At 43.5% G+C, this 27,310-nt stretch overlaps 1 protein-coding gene across 1 annotated transcript; it reads right to left on the bottom strand.

The window, feature by feature from the left end:
- Nucleotides 1–3,431: 3,431 nt before the first annotated feature.
- macir (macrophage immunometabolism regulator) lies at nucleotides 3,432–7,207 on the bottom strand. The gene is made up of 2 exons (XM_010756193.3): nucleotides 7,075–7,207; nucleotides 3,432–4,693 (listed from the first exon to the last, which is right to left on the bottom strand). Exon 2 carries the CDS (start codon nucleotides 4,684–4,686, stop codon nucleotides 4,033–4,035), a length of 654 nt encoding a protein of 217 aa, XP_010754495.1. The 5' UTR covers nucleotides 4,687–4,693; nucleotides 7,075–7,207; the 3' UTR covers nucleotides 3,432–4,032.
- Between the last annotated feature and the right edge of the window lie 20,103 nt (nucleotides 7,208–27,310).

Genomic DNA, 27,310 nt, shown 5'->3' with positions numbered 1-27,310 from the left:
GGCTCATAATGATCACTTGTAAACGTTTCTTTTCTACCAGTCAAATGCTTAGACCCAGCTCTGGGTCTTGTTACTGGATCTGCATAATCATCAATAAACCTATGAGCATCTTCAAATTCTTCGTAAACCTTTAATTTGGCATTCGAAGCTGCAAGCTCAGTTTCAATCCGCAACTGCTCCTTTTTCACTCTCAAGTGCACTTCTTCTTACGGTTGACCAGCACATGGGGCTCAATCCACAGCAGACAAAAGGCTGGATCCAAGGCAGCTGCTTTCAGGTAGACTGTGTCTGAAAAGGGGGCAGTGATCCCTTCTTGAGACTGGGCCATTTTCACATTAATGAAGAGCCCAAGAAATCTTTTTTTCAGGGATGCCTGCAGACTTCTGACCAGGCCGCTTAGGAAACAAACTTGAGGCTTCAGCTTCTCAAGATGGTGATTGAGGGACAAGACGGATGGAACAACTACACTGATTGTAATAACTTTCTCCCCGTGTCAAATCAGTTGCTTTTCCGAACGGTTTCAAGATGTCCACCTTCAGCAGATTCCACTCTCGTGGTGTGAATGACAGTTCTTCTTTATGCCCAGCATTCTCAAGAACTGAGCAGAGCTTTTATTGATCACAATGAAGGACTGCTTTTACCTGCCGCAGTGTGGAATTCCACCTCATGCTCACTGCGGCAGGGATGCCTCTGTGCTCCCCAAATTCACCATCGAAGATGTCTTTAAACATTGTTCTTGTGTGGAGCAGGGAGCTAAGTTTTGATAACTTGGAGAGAGAAGGACATGCCGCTTTTGTTTCTTTCAAACCGTCTCCCACAACCAGCTGCAATGTGTGTGCAAAACACTGCAGGCGCTGTTTCTTTGCCATAGCAGCATCGACGGTTTGCTGGTCTTCTAGGGTTAAGTCATGCCATAGCTCAGGATCATCAATATCTCCAGCATCATCATCTTCCTCCTGTTCGCTGGGGAAGCAGACCGTAAATGCCTTGCGCATGTTAGCAGCATTGTCACTAATGATATAGTCCAATTTAGCTTTGATGTTGTATTCATCACATATTGCCTTAAATTGGTCACAGATGCGCTCCGCTGTGTGAGAGCCTTTGAAGCGGTTGCAGGCCAAGAGATTAGTCTTTAACTGTACCCTCTCTGCATCTCTCTCCATCCAGTGCACAGTGACACCAAAAAATCCCCTCATCTTTCAATCAGACCAAATGTCCACAGTGACTGAAACATGGTCAGTGTTGCTCAATTGAGTTTTTAACTTTGAACGTCTCTCCTCAGCAAGGCTCTCTGTTTTTGTGGTCAGCGTTCGGTGGCAGATTGGGGTATACTTGCTGTCCAGCACAGCCAGAAAGTGACGAAAGCTCTTATTTTCCACAATAGACAGAGGAAAATTGCAATCAATAATCAAGTCAGACAGTATCGCATTGGAGATGGCCTTCTGCTGTGGGTGGCTCATGCTGTAATGCCTTACACGAGTGTCCAGGAATTGTGAGATTGAAGGCTGTTGTGGTTCATCTATGATGCTTTCGTTCATCTGGTATTCTTCATACCTGTAACAGAGAAGAATATGAAACAGATGTCAGAAAATCCTTTATAGCCACACATGTTGTATTTGAAACTACTCTTTACTCATATCAATGTTGTTGTGTTAATATTCATTGTCTATTGTACACTACGGTATACGATAATACGTTTCAGTTTCAGTGTATGCAATATTAAGAATATTTTCACTGCTTCAAAAGTCATAAGACAGCCCGTTCCCTCAAGAAACTGAAGTCATATGCTTTATAGCAGTGGTTTTCAGTGGGGGACGGGGACCCCTGGGGGCTTCGAGGGGGCCATGGCAAGTTGGCATGAAAAGTATAGCAAAATAAAATAATTGAATAAATTAAATAACTAAAGTAAACCAAATTAAACCAAAAATAAGTCAAACAATATTCCCATTAGTTAAGAACTGCACTATATTAATCTATTGCATCTCTGAACATTACCACTATAATCATTATTTTATTATATACTGTACATATCCCAGTGGTGCGCTGCCTCACAGACCTAGACCACGGTAGCACTCTATGTCTGCTGTTTGGGCATGATATGAAAAAGGAAGGCTGATGGTGGATCTACTGTGACCGTGTTATCATTTTCTTCTTTACAATGTATATGTCTTACTATGTTTCCTGTTGTACTTGGAGGGGTTTAGGGATGCACCAACTCCATTGAGTTGTGAAAGGGGGTGCACAGAAAAAATTGTGTGGCACGGCCCATGTCAGGGGGGCCTTGGCTAGAATCTACTGGTATATGGGGGGCTTTGTCATGGTAAAGCTTTATAGTTCACTCTCTCCTGCACACCAGATTCCATGGTGCCTTGCTGCATCACACAGAAATTGCAGGTCTATTGCTGCCTCATTCATTGTTTAATTGTGATATTTTATGTCTTTGGTGACAGTTCAGCTTAGTTGTGATTAACCAAAATTACATAAACGACCTCAATGAGGCAGCACACCAGCAACTCTGAAATTGAATAATTTAAAGAGTAAAAACTGGAAGGCCTGTTTTTGTCTCGAGTGTGTTAGAGAGCGATATAAATTTGTGTTTATCCGTCTAGCAGCAAGGTAGAAATGGTAGCTTAAATGGACGTTGACGTGATGTTGGCGAGGTTTTCCATCTGAGTGTGCTATACTCATGTAGCTCATATAATCTAGGTTAAAAAATCCTTATTTTTGTAAGCATAAACCAGCAAGGGAGAGGTGCGATTACTATCTCATAGATACAGTAACTATGCAGCAGCTAGTAAGTTACATCCGATAAGGTGCTTAGCATTCGTTCAAAACTTACCATTCTTTGTGCAACTTCAGGTGTCGAACAAAGTTGGACATTGTGGCAGCTCCATCTGTAATCTTCGACCGCATGTTTTGCAAATTGCAACTTGTTTTTTGTCGACTACCTCGTAATTTTTGTCGACTACCTCGTAATTTTTGTAGCCAAAAGAAACTATCTTTGTTATCATTTTGCCAACTGGTGCGTTGTTGCTTGCTCCGCTTCATTGGGTTGTCTTGCAATGTGCCTGCTTAGATGCTGTCGAATCAAAACAACGTGGGTCTACAGTGATTGGATGTCGTGCAGGCAGCGTGCGTGCTCTCTGCATACATACAGGTGGTGCACATTTTTTTCGCAGATGCAGATAAACTGCCGTGTGAACATTTCCCCAGTTTTCATTGGAAGTAGCAAGTCTTCCCGAGTCAAAAGGCACAAGTGCAAGTGAAGTGAAGTGAAGTCACGAGTCATTGATGTTAAAGTCCAAGTCGAGTTGCAAGTCTTTGTACATTTTGTCGAGTCGAGTCTGAAGTCATCAAGTCACATGACTCGAGTCCACACCTCTGGTATATTCTAACTCTTTAAATGCACCAATGCCACGTTGAGTACTGTATTAAGATAGACTTTGAGACTTGTGTCTTTAATAAACACATTGTGAATGGAGGATCACTAAGCTATTTACATATGCCCATCTTATGATAAATGGTTTGGTTTAAAAAGACATTGATACTGATAGCAACAAAACAACAATGACTCAATAAATTAGCAGCATAATAAAAGTATTATATTGCTAATCTGACAGTTGTATGTAGTGCCATAATCCGGATATTATTGGATTGATAGCAGTGGTGCATTAAAGCTGACAGTATGTGTGCTTTCATCAGCTGTAGGCTGATATTTCAGTGCGTCTCCATACCAGTACAAACACACAACACTGTCAATAATAAATAGCTTAATCAGTTATTGCTAAATTTATATAATTCACATATTTTAACCTCAACAACCTTATTACAATGTAAGGAGTAATTTAAGGATTTTCTTCACAACATTATGTGTACAGTACAAGGTAAAACCCCCAGTTAATAATATAACAAGATTATTAGACTCTCTTCTTATAGAACTGCTTCTAATCCAAGTAGAAAGAAACTAAGCTGGAAATAGCACCTAAATCCCCAAGAGGGTGAAAGACCCAAAAAAGGCCTTCCACTGTGCTTTCATGTCTTGTTTCTGGTAAACATGCGCTCCCCTCGCAGGGTGAGATGTTGCAGTTGGTACTGTAACACCTCTGTGTCTGATGACTCTTCAACACTTATTTTGTCCAGATTAAGGTAGTCCAGAGACTTGGATTGGGCCCTCTTCCCTTTAAGCAGACACAGGGGAAGTGGTGCATGCAGACTCCTCCCAGGCTCACTGTGGGCCAGGGACCTGAGGAAGGTGTCACTCGAGCTGGGCATACGCCTCCGTCTCCGCCCGTTGGCAGCAGGTATGTCGTAGGGTTGGTAATAGCGAGTTTTGCCTTTGAAGATTCGTGAAGACCGGTGGATGCCAAAGTCCACAGATTTAGGGACAGTGCTCTGGATGGAGCTGGCCACAGCCTCTGATACAGAGCTCTTCTCTTGAGTGCCGTCTGACCACTGGTGGGCCAGCTTGAGTAGCTCCTCGCCTGTGGTGAAGCCTACCAGATAGTTTGAGTCCATGTGGAGGATCTGGTATCCTGCGACAGTACCTCTGATGGGTGAACATGGGGTGCTAGCACAGCGAGGTCTATCAGCTTCTGGTTTCAATGTAGCTTTGATCTCAGACGCAGGAAGAATGGAGATGTGTGCCCTAGACACTCCACTGATATCCATTTCCATCCTTACAGACATTTCCTGACTGAAAGAAAAAAAAAAAAGACTTGAGTCACTCTAACACAGCAGTTACACCAAGCACTTGACACTCTGGAGCATTTTCACTAAACATCTAAACTGATCCAATCAGTCACTTCTAAATGGCCAGGTCAGTTCTACTTTCAACGTATTAACCAGTTTTCTTAAACACTTGATTTGGTCAATAGACCTTTTTCACAGTAGCCATTTTGACATGAAATAGTAAGGTCAATACAGGTGTTGATAATGGTACTAATTAAGGTTTAATTCAATTCAGGTCAAACAACTGCTGTGGTGCATGTTGGTTCACTGGAAAGGCTCTGCTGCAACACAATGCAAAACAATTTCATGTCAAAATGGCTGCTGTGAAAAATGTCTATAACGGCATTCTACAGTTTGTTATTTCTCTATAGCAGACCATTGCCATGGACGCATGCCTGATAATCGACTCTGGAGGACCAGATGAGACATAATATAATAATTTTTAAAACAATATTTTGTGTTCATTTCTTAAGTAAGTAGTCATGTATAATGGATAATGTATAGCCAGCCGATCATTCTTGTGAAGTTTCAACTTTATTGTCAATGAGCAAAGTACATATAACCAAAATGCAGTTTAGCATCTAACCAGATGTAAAGTATAAGATGTAAATATGTATAGAGATATACAGTGGAGATATCAGCCATAACATTAGCCTAATATTTTGTACTCTCTTTGTACTCTTAACTCCCGTCCATGACTCGACAGGTTAGAGTTGTTTTGGTGGTAAAAGGGACCCTACACAATATTAGGTGGGTGTGGTGTGATATCTGACACCAAGACATTAGTACATTCCTCAAACCATTCCTGAACCAGAACAAAAATTTGACTTTTTCAACAATTGGAGTATAGTATCTTTTGGATCAGAGCACAGAGGCCAGCATTAAATGAGCCTCAGACCGTGTTGCCGGTTCACCATATTTCTTTTGATAGGTACTGACTACTGCAGACTGGAAACACCCCACAGGAGCTGCATTTCGGAGATGCAGTCGCTCAAATCTTTATGCTTGCCCATTTTTTCCTGCTTTTAACGTCAACTTTGAGGACAAAATTTTCACTTGCTACCTAACATGTCCCACCCTATGACAGGTGCCATGATAGCGAGATAACGAGATAATTTTTCTTCTTTACTTTGATCAATTCTTGACAATTTTTGCTAATTAATGTAATGTCAGATGCTAAAGATGCTACATATCTGGTCAATAGAAAGCAATAATCTTAATTATCTCAATCTTATTGTTGTGGGCTGCTGTGGTCCAAAATGCCAGGGCCGATTTTTGGTCCCAGTCCGCCCATTACAGGTAACGTTTACACGTGCTAAAGAAAAAAGATAAGATTCACAGCCCCACTGCACCATGTTAACCATAAACATGTTCTGTAATGCAGACATCTTAAATATGTAAAGTTTAAATATTTGACCGACAGTTTTACAGCAGGATGCTTTAAAGAGCTGTTCTGTTCACACTTTTCTTTATTGTCTTAAGTTTTACTCTTTCAAATAATCAACCATCTACAGAACTTCAGTACGTTATTTTTCTACTTCTTCTTCTCATCATCATTATTATTATTACTACTATCGTTACAGAATACAACAGAATAGAACATAGATGTCACAATGATTTAATGACTTTAGTTGTTGCATGAAGTCATGCAGAGATACTGTTCATTCTCGTTCTGCAGATACACCATGAATACTACATGAATGAATTTATGATTTTTGTGCATTAGGTCATAATACATAAACAGGTAGTGAGTGAGTGTTCTGACAGTGTTCTGTGGATTATGAGGAACAGGATTTATATAAGAGGCCTTGTTGTTCATGTCATGAGCGGCTCACCAGTGATCAGGCTGATCAAGTCAAAGTGATGGAGAAGCACAGCGCGAACACAAGCCACAGCAGAATGCCATGGCGGATAAACCGTGAGAGTACAGTGACATTGCAGCCCGCTGCAAGAACAGGCTTCACGCATATTTCACGCACAGAGCCATCGCCGGCCTGGTGTGCATGCTAATACTGTAGCATTTCAGAGCTGGATGAAAGATGACAATACAGAGTAAAAGATGGCTGAACGACAGGCCACGTTCATCCTGCGCGCTGCTCGACGTCAAGCTGTCAGCACAAATCACAAATGTGTTCACACACATGAAATATTTACAGTGATCCACCCACGGACAGATCGGACCTGTGAGCATCTGAAACACCGAATCACACCGCACTGTCACAGCACACCATGGGCGGATCGCATTGTTTCTTATGGATGGAGGAAGCTTCTCACAGTGCATCAAACATCTGCAGCTCCCAAACATCTACGCACACTGACACAACATCAACACAATCAAATACAAACTTGTTCGACCGCGGAGAATCCGATGATCAGCCTCCGTCCGTCCCTGTGTGTGTGTGTGTGTGTGTGTGTGTGTGTGTGCGCGCGCGCGCGCTCTCCAGCCTCTGTTCCGTCAACAGCAGTAAAAGGAATACTTCCGGTCTGCTCTTCACAAAAAAAGCAATCGGTTATGAGCCTGAAAAATGCACTATCATTTATTACAAAGAAAGAAAGAAAGAAAGAAAGAAAGAAAGAAAGAACAGAGAGCTCACATTATCCACTGTTCACATAACACAGATTTAGTTGATCTGTAGGTTGTATGTATCTATATGTAGTTTATGTTTTATAATGTTCATGGTGAGCACGTCCCGCTTTAGCCAATCCTCAGCGAGACCTAAAAACAAGATCATTAGTGAGGGCTCAAGGATGGGATAATTCAACATTTGGACTTACTAAGTTCAGTTCAGTCATAATTCAGAAATAATATGTGATATTATGTGTATGAGAAATTAGAGCAAAATCATAGTAATAATAAAAACCTTTGCTGTATTGCAACCATTAATGAGGTAAATAATGTTAATAAACAGGATGATGGAGTACCCTTTGCGCCATTAGATGGCGCCCACTCATAGTGAATAGCTCATGGCAGCGTATGTGTGAGCCCTGAACCTTAAACATAGACATTTAATGGCTTTTATTCACTGACAGTATAAAGAATGCATCAGCTATTCGATCCCCGGGAAGTCAATCAGAGCAATTACACAAACACTGGCCATAGCCAGTACAACCATGTGGAATGCCCTAAAAAAGAAACCACTGGTGTACTAAGTAACAGACATTGAACAGGTACACTGAGAAAAACAGCAGCAGTGGACAACAGAAACACTGTGAGAGTTCTAAGACCCTAAAACAACTCTTTAATGGCATCAGCAACAACCTCCAGAGGCCAGGAGTGAAGGTATCACAATCTACTACTCACAGAAGACTTAATAAACAAAAGTACAGAGGCTACACCAGAAGATGTAAACCACTCATTAGCAAAAAGAATTGGAAGGCCAGGCTGGAATTTGCCAAAAAGTACAAAGACAAGCCTCAAAGACTCTGGGAAGGTTTTATGGACTGATGAGACAAATATGAACATTTATCAATGTGGAAAGGCTAAAGTTTGGAGCAAGAAAGCGTCTGCTCATGATCCCAAGCATACAAGCTCATCTGTGAAACACAGTGACGGTAATGTCATGGCTTGGGCTTGCTTCTACTGGGATAAGCCCATTAATCTTCACTGATAATGTAAGACATGATAGCAGCAGCAAAATGAACTCAGAGGCCTACTGAAACATTTTGACATTTTGGGAGATCCTTCATCATGCAGCAAGATAATGACCCAAAACAAATTGACAAAACAACAAAGGAGTTCATCAAGGGGAAGAAGTATAAGGTTTTACACTAGCCAAGTCAAAACAAACAACAACTGAAAGAGGCTGCGGTCAAAGCTTTACAAGCATCACAAAAGAAGAATGCAAAAGTTTGGTGATGTCAATGAGTCACAGACTTGATGCAGTTTTTGCAAGCAAAGGATTTGCAACTAAATATGAGGTTTTATTCACTTTGTAGCGGGTCGACAGAATAATGTTGGGGTGCCAGTCAGAGTCAAGTCTGACAAATTAAAATAAAACAAATAGTTAGTCAACACACAAAATAATAACCATGCAGATCAACACAACAATAACCCACAAAAGCAATCAAACACACCAAGAATGCGATTTCCACAATATATATATTTTCACAATTATTATTCACAGTGCAGAAAAAGTTCAATTCACGGTGCAGAAAAGTTCAGTTCAGTCCATTTGGGAAAAGTCTGTTCCAGTATTCCACAGTTCAGTCCAGTACATGCACCACCACAAAACAACAACTCAAAACTCTGCTCCGGGTTTTACCGCAAACTCCAACACAAAATAAGGAAATAAACTCAAAATAACCAGCGTCTCTGGATTTAATCCACAAGACGGCTACATTTAACACACGTGTAATGTCGCTGTCACTGTTCTCCTCACGGACTCTCCTACTGACTATTCTTTTTCTTCGTTCACCGGTGACTTGCACTCATCCCAAATGCCCTTCCTGGAGGACGGATCGGTGGTTTATTTCCATTGGAGTAAGAGATGAATGTGGGTGGATGACGGAGGAAGCCATGAAGGTGTGTGGCAATGTGGTTCTGACTTTGCGGGCGCTACACTCCTCCCCCCTTAGCAGAAGTCGACATTAAGGTGCAGTAGTTGTCCTAGTGTGGGTGTTTACACAGAATCACATACTAGGTTATTGTTTAATAGATGTTGGTCAGTCATTGTCTGAGTCAGAGGAAATTGTTAGAATTGTAATTTTGTAGTTTCTCTGCAGATCCTTTCATCCATCATCCATTAGAAATAGAACAGGGGGAGTCTGCGAACCCAAGGAAGTCCTCTTCATCCGACTCCTCATTCAAGATTTCAAGGTGTTTTTTTCTCCTGCTCCTGTAGGTCCTGAGCAGTCGGGTAGCAAGGTTTGAGACAGCAAATGTGGACAACTTTTAAGTCTGTGCCTGAATTTTCTAAAACAACTTTATCTTTAACTCTAACTTTATTTATTTATTTTTTTTAAATGTATTTATTTTTTTGGGCGCAGGCACGAAAGCTGCATGCTGCCTGTTGCGCTCCTCCAGCCTTTGAGGTCACTTTTTGACAGCTGATCGCGCTAATGCCGGCCGGCATAGCAGCAAGAGCAGCCGATATACCAGCTAAACTCTGGAGGAAAACACACTGAGGATGCAGAGGAGGGTCGAGTAGGGGCGGGCTTGTAGAGAGGTGAGGATTTGGGCCGTGTCTCCCCTCTGCTGTTATGGACATGTGCGGTCTCTTAGCAACAAATGGACGAGCTAATGGCGCTAACGCGGAGCCACGCAGAGTACCAGGATTGCAGTCTGATGTGCTTTACAGAGACATGGCTACACAGGGACACTAACACTGATTGTCACCAACATAGGATGCTATCACTGATTTTAGGGTAAGGTTTAGGGTACAGTTCACTGTAAGGTTAGTTTGTGGATGGTGTGCAGATGTTAACTTGTGTCCCACATTCCAGTTCTGTTCTGCATACAGTTTGGAAAACTGATTAAACAAACTGTGTTCCCTGGTCTGACAGAATGTAGTCAGGAATGCCCCACCTGGTCAAGATGTCTTTGACCATGACCTGAGAGATGGTTTCAGCAGTGGCATTTCTGATGGGGAACAGTCGTTTATCTGGCAGAAGGATCAACACATACAGTCAGTCCCGTTTTTCTCACTGTTGCTGAAATTTCTGTGAAGCAATTCACCGACACAAAATAAGGATCTTGAGTCAATCAATTGGTCCTTAAAGGTTTTTTTCATTTTATTCTTGCAAGAGGAACAGTTCTACAAATGCACAAGACAGTCTGCAGAAAATGTTCAGGGTGGGGCAGTCCCACGCTGATTCTTATACCCCTCTAACGAGTATTCATCATTACTTATCTAACTGTAGCAGGTGGCTACAATGGAATGTGTTCATCCCTGTCAAACCTCACTAACAAGCTCTGCTGGACCGTGAGAACCAAGGTCAAGTTTATACGTCAAACAACTACTGCTACAAAACTGCTACAAACAACCTGCGTAAATGTTCAAGGTACTGAGTGAAACCAAACAAGATTATTAGGCACACAGTGTCTCACAACTCTTTGAATATTACTGAGATCAAACATGGCTATATATGGTTATAAAAGAACACACAATCATGTAATATAAATTTTCCATTACACTCACACACACATATACATCTGAAAAATGTAAAACGATAAGAAAGTGCAGGTTAGCTAACCACATGGAATTAAATATTAACAATAGCAGAGCTCACAACTCATGCACCTACCAGGGAGACAGCAAGGTCCAACTGCTGCTCTCCCCCGGGATGCACGACCCTAAACTACAGGGGTGCTGCCTTCGTTCCATAAGACAATTAAGTGTGTGTGTGTGAGTTTTTATGGCAAGTGGAATCATCCTGACCATAACTCCATTATACTCCCTCCTACTGATCTCCACTTGCCCATAGAAACCAAACCAAAGATACAAAAAAAAACAGACCCTCCTAAAATTTGAAGGAACTCTTGGCTATATAAGCCAATAACCCCCTACACTATATGAAAACAACACTAGCGGCCAGTAAGAACTTTCTGATGCATGTTCTGAATAAGTCTGACGACTGGTCTAACAGCCCTCCCATACCTTGTTTGTATTCTCTGCAGACTATCACAGGAAAGGTTTTGCCCTCTTTGAATATTACTGAGATCAAACATGGCTATTATGGTTATAAAAGACACACACATCATGTAATTAAATTTTCCATTACATTCCCTCCTTTTGTATAAAAAAAATCACACTATAAGCAAAGAATATATATATATATATAAAATTCAATTTCTCAACAACATCAAATGTGTTAATTCACGAGGATTCAAAACACATCATCATACTGAGAAACTGATCACCTTCATTTACAAATTGGTTTTGTCATCAAGAGGGTCGAGGTCTGAGTCTGAGTCAGTTCAGTCAGGGCAGATTCAGTTTCAGCATTTCTCTTTTACCACCACAGAATGGGACCTGTGAAAAGAAAGGTTAACAGTATCATTATGCTCACAGATCCTCTGATGCCACAGAAGCCTGGATGTCTGAATGGATGCCATGGGCGTGGTCTTTCCATTTTCTGGGTTTGAAGTCAGCTTCTTCTGGCCGTGTGTGTGAATGTATGTGTGGCCTTGGCACGTCTGTATGCCTAGTCTACAGTGAGAGGTTACTAGCACATCACTGATTATTCTCCTACTGTCGCTGTGGTTGTACCCCCAGGGGGTGGAACTCTTCTGCAGTGTGTTGCGTGAATCCAGGTAGCACGTTCTGCAACCTTCACAGCGGTGTGAGTGACTAGGAGGACTTGGAACAGTCCCAACCAGCGATGATGTCTCCAAAACTTTCTCCTGAAGTTCTTTACCACCACGAAATCTCCAGGCTTAATGTCATGTAGAGGACCTGGGGCCGCTGAAGGTTGTGCACTGGCAACCTGTCGTCTGATGTCACAGAAAGATTTGGTTAAGAATATGCAATACGTCACCAGTTGGTCCTCGCAGAGAGTGGTGTCCATCTGTCGTCCAGGTGGATCTGTTCCCACTCGAGGTGGGACCGCAAACAGAATCTCAAAAGGGGACAGGTTAAGTCGCTCGCACTTGCGCATTCTCATGTACATCAAAACAATAGGGAGTGCTTTAGGCCATGACAAACCTGTTTCCTCGCAGCATTTGCTCAATTTTTTTTCTTGATGGTCTGATTTTGGCGTTCAATGGCACCACCTGCTTGTGGATAGTAAGGTCAAAACCTAAACACTCAGAGAGTTGTGCCATTGCTTCGTTCACGAAATGGGCACAGTTGTCTAATGAAATTTTCTCTGGAATTCCCCATCTAGGAATTATCTCTGTAAGTAATGCTTTTGCCACAACTGATGCTGTGGCATGTTTTGACGGAAACACTTCAACCCATTTAGAAGACATATCAACCATAGTTAGACAATATTTCTTCCCTTCAGCTGGGCTGAGTTTAATGAAATCCATCATCAGATGTTGGAATGGTCTGATTGTAGGTGGGTGTGCTGCAGTTTGTGACAGTGGTTTTGTTTTGCCCACATTATTTTTGGCACAAATCATGCAACTTCTGCAAAAATCTGCTGCAAAGGTGGAAAAACCCTTTGTGTACCAATCAGCCTGAATGACTGCACACATACCTGTTTTTGAGACATGATCCAAACCATGTGAGAGTTTTGCAAAGCATGGATACAATTTCTTTGGCAGACACAGTTTATTATCTGGTCCGTACCACACACCCTGCTTCTGATAGCAGTTATTCTGAGTCCACAGCTTCTTCTCTGCTGGTGTAACAAAACTGCTGAGATCAGAAAGAGAAGCAACAGAATGTGACAATAGGGCGGTGGTTTCATTTTTGACGTTAACAGGAAGTCGAGCCCCTACTTTGGCAGCTGTATCTGCTCGAGCATTTCCTCTGGAGATCACATCCTCAGATGATGTATGTGCTGCACATTTACAGACAGATATCTGTTTTGGAAGCAAAATAGCCTCTAACAAAGCAGATATCTTATCATGATGCAAAATTGGTTTGCCATCAGATTTTAGAAATTTTCTGTGTTTCCACAAGGCTCCAAAATCGTGAACGACACCAAAGGCATACCTTGAGTCGGTGTAGATGGTCACTGTTTTACCTTCTGCCAATTTGCATGCTTCTGTCAAGGCCACCAGCTCTGCTGCCTGTGCTGAGTAATGAGAAGGCAGAGGAGAAGATTGTACAACACCATAATTATTAACAACAGCATAACCAGTCTGACATTGTACTGTGTCTGGGTCTCTTGAAGCAGACCCATCCACATAGAAAACTAGGTCAGGGTTGTTCAAGGGTGTGTCTGAAAGGTCAGGTCGTGGTGTACATATCTGTTGGAGCGGACTGTAGAGCTTTCTTCAAGTTGACAAAAGATGTTTTAGCCTCTGGTGTCCAGGTGATTTTGGAGAAGGCTGTGAGGCCTCTAGCATGTGTGACATCTCTCAAAGGACGTTCAAGCACAGAGAAGTTAGGAATGAAATGTCTGCAATATGAACACATGCCCAAAAAAGACATAGCTTGTTTCTTTGTGAGTGGTTTAGGTGTGTTGACAATAGCAGATATGCGTTCTGGAGAGAGAGACTTGCCGTTTGGGGTTAACACCTGACCCAAAAAGGTGACCTCCTGCTGTGCGAACTGTAGCTTACTCAGGCTAGCTTTGTGTCCTTCCCGACACAGGTGTTGCAGGAGGGCAACAGTATCCATCTCGCACTGCTCCTTAGTGGGAGAAGCGATAAGTAGGTCATCAACATACTGTAAGAGAGCAGAGCCTTCAGAAAGAGACGATGTAGATAAGCTTCTGGACAAGGCTGCATTGTAGAGAGACGGAGAGGAAGTGAACCCTTGACACATTCTAGTGAAAGTGTAACCTTTACCATCAAACAGGAATGCAAACCAGAACTGCAAACTTTTATGAACTGGAACAAAGAAGAACGCATTAGACAAATCGACCACAGAGAAATACTGAGAGCCCTCAGGAACCTGTGAGATGATTGTGTAAGGATTTGGAACATTTGGAGCAGGTGAAGTGACTGCAGCATTAACAGCTTGCAGGTCTTGGACAAAACGCCATTCATCTGGTTGGCCTTTAGGTCTGATTTTTTTTACAGGAAAAATAGGAGTCTGTACTGGAGAGTCCTCACAGGGAACAATCACTCCTGCTTTTAGTAGGGAAAGAAAAACAGGGTGGATGCCTTCAATGGCTTCCTTCTTCAAATGATATTGTTTCACCACGGGTCTGTAATCAGATTTTGCAGTGATCTGAACAGGTTCACAGTTTTTTAATCAGACCCACATCATATTTGCTGTTTGCCCATAATTCAGGGGGAACCTGATCCAAAAAGTGGGGAAATGTCACTGGGACTGCATGCAGTGAGGTGATGTGGATTATCTTTTTCCAAAAGATACACAGAACGTAAACAATGTATCTTTGCAGTTTGCAGTGGTCTTTTAAATGCCCCCAGAGATTGAGAATGACATGCACCATTTTCTGGCATGGGAGTCCAATCTGAGGCACGCTCGCATCGATTAACAAATGTGCCCAAATCTCTCCACTGTTTACTAGCAGATTTTGAAATGGAGATGTGTGGCAGTGAATCCTGTATGTCATAAAATCTGAGTTGTTTCTCAATCAGAGTCCGACGCTGATTCTTATACCCCTCTAAGGAGTATTCATCATTACTTATCTAACTGTAGCAGGTGGCTACAATGGAATGTGTTCATCCCTATCAAACCTCACTTACAAACTCTGCTGGACCGTGAGAACCAAGGTTTAAGTTTATACGTCAAACAACTACTGCTACAAAACAACAACCTGCGTAAATGAGAGAAAGATTTCTAAGTTCAAGGTACTGAGTGAAACCAAACAAGATTATAAGGCACACAGTGTTACTTCAAAAACTCTTTGAATATTACTGAGATCAAACATGGCTATATATGATTATAAAGGAACACACAATCATGTAATATAAATTTTCCATTACACTCACACACACATATACATCTGAAAAATGTAAAACGATAAGAAAGTGCAGGTTAGCTAACCACATGGAATTAAATATTAACAATAGCAGAGCTCACAACTCATGCACCTACCAGGGAGACAGCAAGGTCCAACTGCTGCTCTCCCCCGGGATGCACGACCCTAAACTACAGGGGTGCTGCCTTCAAGTTCCATAAGACAATTAAGTGTGTGTGTGTGAGTTTTTATGGCAAGTGGAATCATCCTGACCATAACTCCATTACACTCCCTCCTACTGATCTCCACTTGCCCATAGAAACCAAACCAAAGATACAAAAAAAACAGACCCTCCTAAAATTTGAAGGAACTCATGGCTATATATAAGCCAATAACCCCATACACTATATGAAACAACACTAGCGGCCAGTAAGAACTTTCTGATGCATGTTCTGAATAAGTCTGACGACTGGTCTAACAGCCCTCCCATACCTTGTTTGTATTCTCTGCAGACTGCAGACTATCACAGGAAAGGTTTTGCCCTGCCTCTGATGCAATAACAGAACCAGCATCAGAAGGCTTCAGGTTCAGTTTGTCAGATCTGGTCTCCTCATCTTCATCTTGACTGTTAGGATCAATTTGGTCAGGCGTGTCAGATCGTGGCTGGTCATACCCATCCACATGCTGTCTAATCCACATCTTCACTCTGTTGCCATCCCACCCTCATCCCGGGAAACATCTTCATCTTCCCCCAACCTCCACAGATGCACACCTTAACTTGCGGTTGTAAAGCTCAGTCTGCTACTCTTGTCATTTTGTGGTGAAAATCTAAGCAATCCTGGCAGCTTCACATCCACAGGCAACCTGGGAATCCTGCCGAACATCAGCAGAAAGGGTGCAAAACCTGTGGTTTCATGGACTGTTGTATTGTAAAAGAAGGTGAGCGATTGCAGGATTTGGGGCCATCTCTGGGTGGAAGAGCTCTGATCATGTTCCCAAGGGTGCAATTGAACCATTTGACTGCTCTATTGCCCATGGGATGGTAAGGTGTCGTATGAGATTTCTCAACACCAGCGACTTGAAGCATCTCTGTGTAACCCCCTGCACCTGTTACTTTATAGGTTTTAAGTAGAAAACGGGTTCAACTTCTAGTCTAGATTCGATGAGAAGATTGGCTATAATCTATTTGTTTGACCGTTTAAGTAACAAACATCCACCCCAAATAACACACAACAACGAACGGGTCATGAAAAAAAAAAGGAAATTATTTTTAATAAGACAAAATTATGATATCACATTATATGAACTTGACCTTGAGCATGTGAAAATAAATGACAAAAATGCAGAAAGATATGACCAGATATCAGCTACCTGTCAGTGGTATATGGAATAAGCAATAAATTGGTAACAACAAATTTCAAAATTTACCAATAACCAAAAAAACAGGTCAGATAACTCCTGTGTGATCTCATGAAATGTTTCAGGTTCAAAGTTCAAATGAATAAAACAAAATGAATAAGGAAAAAATAAATAAAAAGAAGAGAAAATAAAATGACTGCACTCAAAAGTCCTACCACTCTCCTTTAACAAATGTCCGACAAGATTGTCCAAGGTGATGGTTATGGAGTGGGTTGGAGGAAGATGAAGATGTTTCCCGGGATGAGGGTGGGATGGCAACAGAGTGAAGATGTGGATTAGACAGCAGATGAGATGGTGGACGGTGACAACTCTGGATCCAGATAAAGCTCTACAAAAAACAGTCTACACAAATATGTAGGACAGTTACTATTCACGAGTCCATTATAATTGTCCGTTAATACTCGTTCCAAAAGACCCAGTTCAACAATGTCCTTTTTCCCCCTCTTCTTTCAACTCATAACAACTATAGACAAAAATAATGCAACTTACAGTATACCTCAAGGTGCATAAACTCACATAACCTTCAAATGGAACATACTTTTAATTTATACCACAGTATGCAGTGCAATTTGGATACACATTTTACAGTTGAACCCACAATTATTACTATAACTACTTTTTTTGGAAACATGGAAACATGCCAACACGACGTGCAGCTACTAGTTGCCCACAAGCTAAATGGCAATTAAACAAAATTACACTCAACACATTACCTGACTGGTAATTGAGCAAGATTCATAGAGCACACAACATTATCATCACATTTGTCATACATAAACCATATCTTTGTCAAGATTATCCCGACTGGTTTGGATAGAAATTCAGTGTCTCTCAGAATTTTTTTTATCTGCATGCATGGTTTGCTAATTTAGTTAGCATGCTAATTCGACAGGTACCGAGCCGCTAACTTACCGAGATATCAAATGTCCTAAACATCCATAGCAAGGTCGCAGCTCCTCTGTCAACTCTCATCGCTCAAAGATTAATTTCTACTCTTAGTTTTTAAGTTCAACTTTTCTTTACGCTAATAGTTATTAACTAAAAGTTATACATTCCAAACTATACCGGGACTGACCGTTATCGGAAAAAACAAAGATTGTCTATTAGAGGACAGATCGCCACTCTCAGCACTTTCCCAGTGCTGGTGTAGAACATGACAAAATCTAGTGATCTGACTTAAAGGGACAGTAGCTCGCGGTGCTGCTAAGGCTAAAACAACACAGAGTGTGGATGATTGACACCTGTCACCTGTCGACCAATCAGAGTCAGGAGAATCTATTATTCACATTCACCTTTGACCCACCAATGACGACCCAGAATGAAGTAAACCCAAAGGTAGTATATCGCAGCAAGAGGTCTCACTTCACTGTAAAAGCCTCTTTGTCTTTATGAAACAACCAGGAGCTTCGTGACTGATTCAAACTAAAGCAGAGACATAGCAGGAGACATTAGCAGGAGACATTAGCAGAGACATTAGCAGGAGACACTAGCAGCGTTTCTTCGCGCTGGACATACTGTGTCGTTTTGTGGATTTTTTTTTGCTACTCTTTGGGGGCTAGCTCTCCGAGTTTTCATCGCACAGTGATGAGACACATATCTTTGTAAGATATATTTTTATTTTTTCCCCCGCCGCGCCTCCCTTGAAGTCCTCTGGCGCCCCCCAAGGGAGGCGCGCCTCGCACTTTGAAAACCGCTGACATAAGAAGGGATGACCATTTTAGAAGAGGGATGATTTTGACCATTCTTCCCCACAGGGGGGATGCCATCAACTCGAGTACTGGACAGTAGTCAACTATATCCGGGTTACACCCTCCCCCTCTAAACTGCAGGGGTCTCTGCGTGCAAGCTGGACTTTACCAGACCTTTGGAAGAGACTGTTAATGGGGTAAGAAGGTTCTGCAAGCTTTCAAAAAATGAGCTAAGGGCAAGAACCAAAGGTGTCCCCAGCTCATCATACCTCAGTTTACGTGGTGGAAGTCGTTCTCTGTTTTAGCATCTGGGCTCATTTGGTCTGCTTCTAAGAACAGTGTTTACATCCCCTTCATGTTCCTCTGAGACAAGCCCATTTCCCTGATTAGGCAAAGATGGTCCACCTCCCATGTGAACTGATGAGCAGCCTCTGTTGTCTTCCTCTGCAAGTGATGCGCTTAATGTGTCACACTCTGGAATGTCTATAATGACATCACCCCCAGATTCAGCAAGATGTTGACCCACATCCCTTCCCATCTCAACCACCAACTCAGGAGGTTCAGCTGACAAGTCATGACTTGGGTGCTCAGACTCGGTTGACTGTTCTGTGCTAAACTCAGGGGCGTAGGGATTCAGAGGAATCGGAGGTTGTCTCAGTGGTGTACTTTCTATTTCTTGCACATAAGGGCCCTATGCAACAAACATTGAGGGTCCCTCCAAATAGCACACTTCCTCCTCCTCGTCCCTCAAATCTCTCTCTAAATCACAACACTCTGTGTGCTGGTCTCTGAGTTTGCTGCTTCTTAACCCTATTCTCTTAGACTCATATAGCTTTGGTCTCTGCTCCGGAGCTTCCCCAACAGGCAAAAAGCCACATAGCAAGAGCAGGTCTCTGTGGAGGGTACGATGTGGGCCTTTGCCTCTCTCTGGCTTGACTACATACACAGGACCACCTTCAATTTGTTTCACAACAACGTGGATGGTTTGTTCCCACCTGTCAGCCAGTTTGTGTTTCTCTCATGTGTTTACATTTCTTAGGAGGACACGGTCTCCTTCAACTAATTCAGCAGCTCGGATTTTAGCATCAAACCATATCTTATTTCTCTCTCCTATCTTTTTAGAGGTCTCAGCAGCCAGGGTGTAACTTTCCTGGAGACGCTTGTGCAAGTTCTGCACATACTCTGAATGTGTCTTATGGCTTTCAGTCGGAGGGCTGATTCCTAGGATGAGGTCAACTGGGAGGGTTGGTGGCCTACCAAACAACTCATAGGGTGAATACCCTGTCGCATCACTTCTCGTACAATTGTACAAGAGGTTTCACAAACTCTCTCCAACGCTGTTTGTCCTTTTCCTCGAGAGTTCCAAGCATGCTCAACAGGGTCCTGTTAAAGCGCTTAACAATTCCTCTGAGGGTGATAAGGCGTGGTGCGCACCTTCTCAGCCCTAATCAATGAACACAGCTCTTTGATTGTGTGGGATTCAAAGTCCCTTCCCTGATTGCTATGAAGGCGGCTAGGGAAGCCGTAGTGGACTAGAAAGTTCTCCCAGAGAGCTTTGGCAACGGTCTTGGCCTTTTGGTCTTTTGTTGGTACTGCTACCGCGAACTTTGTGAAATGGTCAGTAATGACCAAAATGTTCCTAGTGTCATGGCTGACTGGTTCAAGGGACAGATAGTCCATGCACACTAACTCTAATGGGTATGTTGTCTTTATATTTACCATGGCCGCTGCTTTCTGGGGTTTAGCTTTCCTCCTAAAACATCTCTTGCAGGTTCGACATCTGCTTTCAATGGATTCTGCCATTTTTGGCCAATAGAATCTGGCTCGAGCAAGGCTTAATGCACGCTTGGACCCCAGGTCAATTTCATCATGTAACCCTTGTAGAGCTCTCCCTCTGTACAGCTCGGGCAAGACAAGCTCCACGATCAAAACATCTTCTATAAAGGATTCCATCTCTGATTTCAAGCCTGTTCCACTCCCTAAGAAGAAGCTTGACTTCAGAATGCTCAGCACTCACATCTTTCGATCTGGGCTTCTGAGTCCTCTCCACCCAGGAGATAACTCTCCCAATAGATGAGTCCGCCCTTTGTGCTTTACGCCAGTCCTCTTTTGTCATCCCTGGCAAAGTGGTTTTGACCAGTGTTAATTGTGTCAAAGTTGATTCTTAGTCTTAGTCACTTTTAGTCTTTCACAAATCATTTTTGTTAGCCATATTTTAGTCGACTAAAACTCTCAAAATTTTGGACTAGTTTTAGTCAAACGTGAACACAGGGTATTTTAGTCCAGTTTTAGTCAAAACATTTTAGTCTTTTTCAATTTTTTTCAGGAATATTTTCTTTGTTTGTATTAATTCCAGTTCACTTGTGTTCCACAGCTAACATATTGATTAAATGTATTGATTGAATTAAATTGAATGAATTTATCTTCAATGTAACTTAACTGTAACTGTTAAGTGTCTTGTCTGTTGTTTCAATACACACTTAATATGCACTTAATTTCATTTTTTAATCTACTAATAGCAGGTACACCCTATTATGACATGTTCTGTCACCTTCTACATGCAATTGTTAAATGTCAATATAAATAAATTGATTTTATGCCAGTTGCATCTACTAAAATGTTGAAATTAAGATGAGTCCATCACTGTTAGTGTTTAGCACAAATGGGGAGGCTAGACTAATTCTTGACTGCTATGCCATATGCGCACATTTTAATAATGTCGGGCTGCAAACGGGTTCAGGCTCTTCAAAGCTGTCAATCAAAATTCGACCTGAGCCCAGCCCGAATTCTACCGGGCCCGGGCCGGGTCGGGCCTGACTTCTAAGGCCTGTTTCATGCTCTAGATTGCGCTGTCCGTACGCCGTGTTTCTCCTGCATGCTGTTTGTTTTCAAGCCACAGGTGCGAGAGCAGCAAGAGGATATCAAACGTGTGGCCGTGATGTTACCTACAGTAAAAGAAGTGCTGGCACAAACACACGACGGCAGAACTGGATGTTGCTTTTTTTTCTTAAATAGTAGCCGAAAAACAAGGAGGACATTTTTGTTCTTGCATGACATTTTCATCTTGTTTTTATTCGTCAACAAAAATGCACATTGGCACATTTTTCGTCAGTGTTTTTAGAACATTGTATCGTCTCAGCATCGTCTCGTCTTCGTCAAGAGAAAAAGGCTCGTTGACGAACATATTTCGTCTGGTCTCGTCTGACGAAATTAACACTGGGTTTGACCTTGACTGGCAAACAATTCGGGCACAGATGAGGCTTCTACAGCAAGAGACTCGACTAAGACAGGAAGCTGTGGTGAAGCAATCAAGTGGTGCTGACATACTGCAGAGACTACACTGATGGGAAACTCTTGATCCCCCCTCTCTGAGATGTGCTGTTTCATTTCATTAATCCTCTCCTTCTCTTGTAATAAGTCCTCATCCTCCAGAGGTGCACCCTGTGGGCGTCATCTGCATCTCCATTAGCACGTCCTGCCCTGTACTTAATGTTAAATCTGAAGGTCGACAGGGCAGCCAACCAGCGATGTCCTGCAGCATCCAGCTTCGCATCTACTATATGACCAAGATACTTTATGATGCCTTAAAGAACTGACATTTGTCAGGCAACAATTTGAGACCATAATCCTTGAGACGATTCAACACTTTCATGAGTCTTGCCTCATGCTCCTCGAGTGTCTCAGAAAAGACTATGAGGTCATCCAAGAACACTAGCACTTCACTTAGATGCAGATCTCCAACACATTTCTCCATTAGGCGTGATGAAGAAAATGTATATTGACACATAGAAAACTTGAAGCCAAGTGGTATCCGTCTGGGCCTAACCCCTACTGAGCTGGTCCCTTGATCAAGTCCCTTGATCAGGTCCCTTGATCAAGATAATACACATTGGGGCAGTGTGGACTTGCTAATTGAGTAACCAAACAATGTCTAGGAATCACCCCAACACCATTGTTTGGCTCAGTGAACCTTCCTCACATACCAAATGTGTATTCCTACCTCCTCTCCCTCTACCCTTTGTTGCCCCCCCCCCCCACACACACCTTTTGCTCCATCCCTATTTACATATGGCTGTTGTCTGTATAAAAGTGTTCCTCTTAATTTGCTCTGGGTCAACTCACTGTAACAGATACCCTCTGTGACCGTCAGTTCATGTGCCGGCATGCTTTCTGAATAAACACACCACCACAGCAAACTTCTCAACTGGACTCGATGATTTCTTCGACAATTTGGTGCCGTGACCCGGGTGGCAACACACTTCCACGGAGACTCCTCTTTCCAGACCAAGGAAACACCAGTGACCTGTGAACCCAAATTTCCACTAAGAGGCAAGGGGCCCTTTTAAAAACCCAAATTTCTGTTGCTGTGTGTTGTTGGAGGTCTGGGAAGCTGGAGTCCCAAAGAAGTTGACACCATCCAATTGTATGTAAGTTTGCTGTGTGGCTTGTGAAGTAATTCTGTGAAATTAGTTCTGCCCTGATTTGTATGTTTAGGACTGGTTGCATTTTCAAATCTGTCTTGATTAAAATTGTTTGCCTCTTCCTGGCTTTAGAATCTGACTTGCCTCTACTAATGGTGTAACATTAAGGTTTTGGCTAGAACTGCAGAAAATAGAAAAGACCAGATAGTTGAATCTTGTGAGAGACCAAGTATATATGAATTTTGTGCAGACAAAAGGGGGGATACCACCACCCAGTCACCAGCACCGCCACCACCAGACTCCAGCAACTAAAAAGAAAGAAACAAGTTAGTGGGCAAATTACAATAAAAAAGATAATCCAAAGTTAACAGAATGATCAATACACTAATCAAACCAAATCAAAATAAACAAAAGGAAAAAAAACATTATAATACAAAATTATAATGAGCTAAACACCCATTTAACCATACACAGGGATGGTCCCTGTGTATGGTTAAATGCCCTAGTTAAAACACAGGCATGATAAACGGTTACTGAAGCTGATCTGGTGCGCAATACTAATCACGCCGAGCACCAAACACCAGACACCAGATGCACGCAGCCGTGCGCTGCGTGGAGCGACTCTGTTTCAGAGGGAGCTAAAGCCTCAGCAGAAACAACGCAGCGGAGGTGAAGCTTCAGAGGCAGAGCTTCAACAGAGACAAGCAGCGTGGAGACAAAACTTCACCGGAAAAAAAACAGCAGTGACCCCCGAGTGCTGATCACAGCAACTCCTATTTACAGGAAAAATGCTGTTAATGTAACTTTAAAATACTGTGGTTGCTCCCGTATATTAAAAACACACATACCTGTTTTAGGACACACACTTGCACAGGAGGAGGGAAGGAGAGAGAGGAGACTGGCTGTCGCTGGCATTTACCTGTGACCACACTAGTGTTAGTCATCAGACAGTGTCAACAACGCCAAGTTGGAGAGGGACACTTACCAAATAAACACACCACTGTACATGAGGGAGCACGGAGCAGCACGCATATAGTCGCCCTACGGTGACACACATACCATAAGCACGCAGAAAAGTTTGAGCGACCAATGTGCTAAAGCAGTGTGCAGCCATACCTGGCGGACCAAGTGACCTTTGGCCCGGAAATGACGCACCAAGGAGGACAGAGGCGCAAAAGGAAGAGCTGATGGAGGAGTGCCACCTTTATACTGGCCTACCTCATTACAGCCTCCTGGTGTTAGGTACAAGCAGGGTCACCCAAAAACCTAGCACCTCTATACTGCTACATTCTACCCCGCCTCCTTGGATCATCGTCCCGACGATCAACAAAACATGAACACGACAAGCTAACTCCAAGGTCTAAACAGAGCAGACACTGAGTTAGACACAGAAGCAGGGGGATTAGCAGCTTGAACATTTACAGCAGGCCTTGGCAGACGATGCACATTCGAGTGCTGACCAGCAGTTTGACGTGTGGTCCGGCGTGAGCCCATATTGCTGGAATCAGAGCAAGTGACAACAGGAAGAGCTGGAGATGTCAATTCTCCCGAAACTGAAACCAATGTAGGCACCTGGGGCATGGTTGGTCTAGTGGGGGGCATAGCAGAAGTGGCACCATAAGACTGTTGGTCAATAGCTAACAAGTCATACTCAAATGAAGGCTCCTCATCTGGGAGTGGTTCTTCCCTGGGTGACAAATCAGGAGAAGAGTCACAACCAGGCGAGTCTCCTCCAATAACACCCTTAAGCATGGTGCGGTGAGCATGGGCGGACTGGGACCAAAAATCGGCCCTGGCATTTTGGACCAGAGCAGCCCACAACAACACCCCCCAGTCCGTCCCTGGCGGTGAGCCCGTCTGACCTTTGTCTCATCGTCCACTGGCACAATAGTGTACACCGAGCCACCCTCTTTAGGCATCCTCAACACCCGATACCTCACAGAGCTCCACCGATCTCGGGTCTTCTGGGGCCCCCTAGCACTCAAATCATGCAAAAACACCAACTGCCCTTTCTGCAGTGGCCGATCTTTAACATGCTGATCATGGACCTGCTTCCGCCAATCGGCGGCATGTTTCAAGCGTTCCTGTGCACCATCAAAGGCTACCTGTAGACGCGCTTGGTGCTCTTGAACCCACTCATGGATTGACCCACCAACGGGTCTCTCAACTCTACCCAACAAAAAGTCAATTGGCAGTCTTGGTTACTGGCTGAACATCAAGAAAAAGGGAGACTCTCCTGTTGACTGGTGAGGAGTCGTGTTATAACAATAGAGAACATGAGGTAAACACACATGCCAGTCCCTCTTCCAGGACACGGGCAGAGTACGCAGAAAGTTGTGGAGTGTCCGATTGAAGCGCTCACAGTGACCATTTCCCTCAGGATGGTATGGGGTGGTTCGTGATTTTACAATCCCATATAAGTTACACAACTGCTGGATAAGGAAGCTTTCAAAATTACGACCCTGGTCAGGATGTAAACGAGCGGGGACACCGAACGTAGAACCATTCAGACACCAAAACTCTGGCCACAGTGGCAGCTCGCTGGTCCCGAGTAGGGACAGCTACAGTGTACTTACTAAAAACGTCAGTAAGCACCAAAACATTTTCTACACCATTCTGAGCCGGCTCCAAAGTTGTGTAGTCGATAGCAAGGATTTCGTTAGGGCGGGACGCCAAGAGATGCCCCATAGAGCTGTGCGTTTTTGGGTGCACATCTTTGGCTACTTGACATTTCTGACACCACTGAGCCACATCAGAGGACATACCAGGCCAGTAACAGCGGGACCGATGGCGAGAGCTGTGCCCGCTCCTCACGACTGGGACGCTGCTTCTTCCCCCAAAAAGCCAACAGCTCCTGTATCACAGGGTCAGTCTGTTGAGAAAAACGGAGTTCAGGGAAAGTTTGTTGTAGCCAGGCTGCAATGGCAGCTTGACTGGCCTCTGTCTTTCCCATCCCCAAAGCTTGCTGTAACGGCTTTGGCATTGCGGTGCCTGGAAGAATTGCCACGACATCCTGGGGACCCGATGGATGCTGACGAGAGAGAGCATCAGCATTGGTGTTACTCTTCCCTGATCTGTACTTTAACTCAAAATCAAAAGAGGCTAGTTGGGCTGCCCACCTCTGCTCAGTAGCAGCCAGCTTGGCAGATGACAAATGGCTGAGGGGGTTGTTGTCAGTATACACAACACATTTATTACCCAACAAGTACTCTCTGAATTTTTCAGTCATGGCCCACTTAAGGGCCAAAAACTCGAGTTTCATATAGTTTACCAATGTTCCTCTCGGTGGGTCGCAGGCCCCTGCTGGCGTAGGCTATCGGCCTCACCTTGCCTGCCTGAGCCTGAGAAAGGACCGCACCCAAGCCACCATAGCTGTCAACCTCAAGAATGAAAGAAAGAGTAAAGTCTGCATACGCTAACACCGGGGCTGTGGTGAGCTTAGCTTTCAGTGTTTCAAAGCTCTGGTTACACTCAGTCCAACACCTGGAAAACTGCTGATTGATTTTATGGGTCTTAGTGCCACCAGACTCAGCCACAGCCCTATGCAGAGGAACTGCCAGCTTGGCAAACCCTTCCACAAACCGACGATAGTAACTGGCGAAACCGAGAAAAGATCGAAGCTCCAAGGCAGTAGTGGGAATCGGCCAATTGGCAACCACTTCAATTTTGCCTGGATCTGTGGAGACGCTGTCAGCTGATATGACATGGCCCAAATAGTGTACCTCTTTACGAAAGAAGGAGCACTTACTGAGCTTGGCTTTGAGGCCGTCATGTTGTAGCTGCTCTAGCACCACCTGGAGTCTCTCAACATGTTGTTCCACGGTAGAGGAAAACACAACAATATCATCGAAATATAGCAATAATGACTGACGCTGCTGGTCACCAAAGACACGCTGCAATAACCTCTGGAAGATACTGGGCACGTTACAGAGCCCAAAAGGCATCCTGTTCCACTCAAACAAACCAAAGGGTGTACAAAAAGCAGTCTTTGGCCGGTCGGCCTCAGTGACCGGCACTTGGTTATAACCACTGGCCAAGTCCAGGGTTGAGAACCAGCGAGCACCAGACAATGCATCCAGAGACTCCTCTATACGGGGCAGAGGAAAGGCATCTCGTCGGGTCTTACTATTGAGCTGTCGATAGTCAACACACGTGCGCATGCTACCATCTTTCTTACGTACCAACACAATGGGGGACGCATAGGGGCTGCTACTCTCACAGATTACTTGGGATGAGAGCAGCTGGTTAATGTGCTCCTTCACAACCTCATACTCCGAGGGTGGGATGCGCCTATAGCGCTGCTTCACTGGAATGTCATCAATCAAAGGGATGTCATGAGAGATTAGGTCAGTGCAACCTAGATCTGTGTCATTAACGGAGAAAACTGAAGAGTGACGTTCCAGCAAGGACCTCACTGGACCCGTTTCTCTGCAGACAACAAGGACAAATCCACACTCCGCACCTGCACACTAGGAGAAGCTGACTGGGAAGACACGGTGGCTACACCTGATGGCACCTCAATCACTCCTGAAGGAAGGCTGACCAGATTCACCAAATCAGTGTGCCGACAAC

The sequence above is a fragment of the Larimichthys crocea genome, chromosome XVII (assembly GCF_000972845.2).
Source record: "Larimichthys crocea isolate SSNF chromosome XVII, L_crocea_2.0, whole genome shotgun sequence".
NCBI lineage: Eukaryota > Metazoa > Chordata > Actinopteri > Sciaenidae > Larimichthys > Larimichthys crocea.
This window is presented reverse-complemented; position numbering and strand designations above follow the sequence as displayed.

What these genes read in the sequence shown, in the direction of transcription:
- macir (XM_010756193.3), bottom strand. Translation starts at nt 4,686, where the DNA reads ATGTCTGTAAGGATGGAAATGGATATCAGTGGAGTGTCTAGGGCACAC.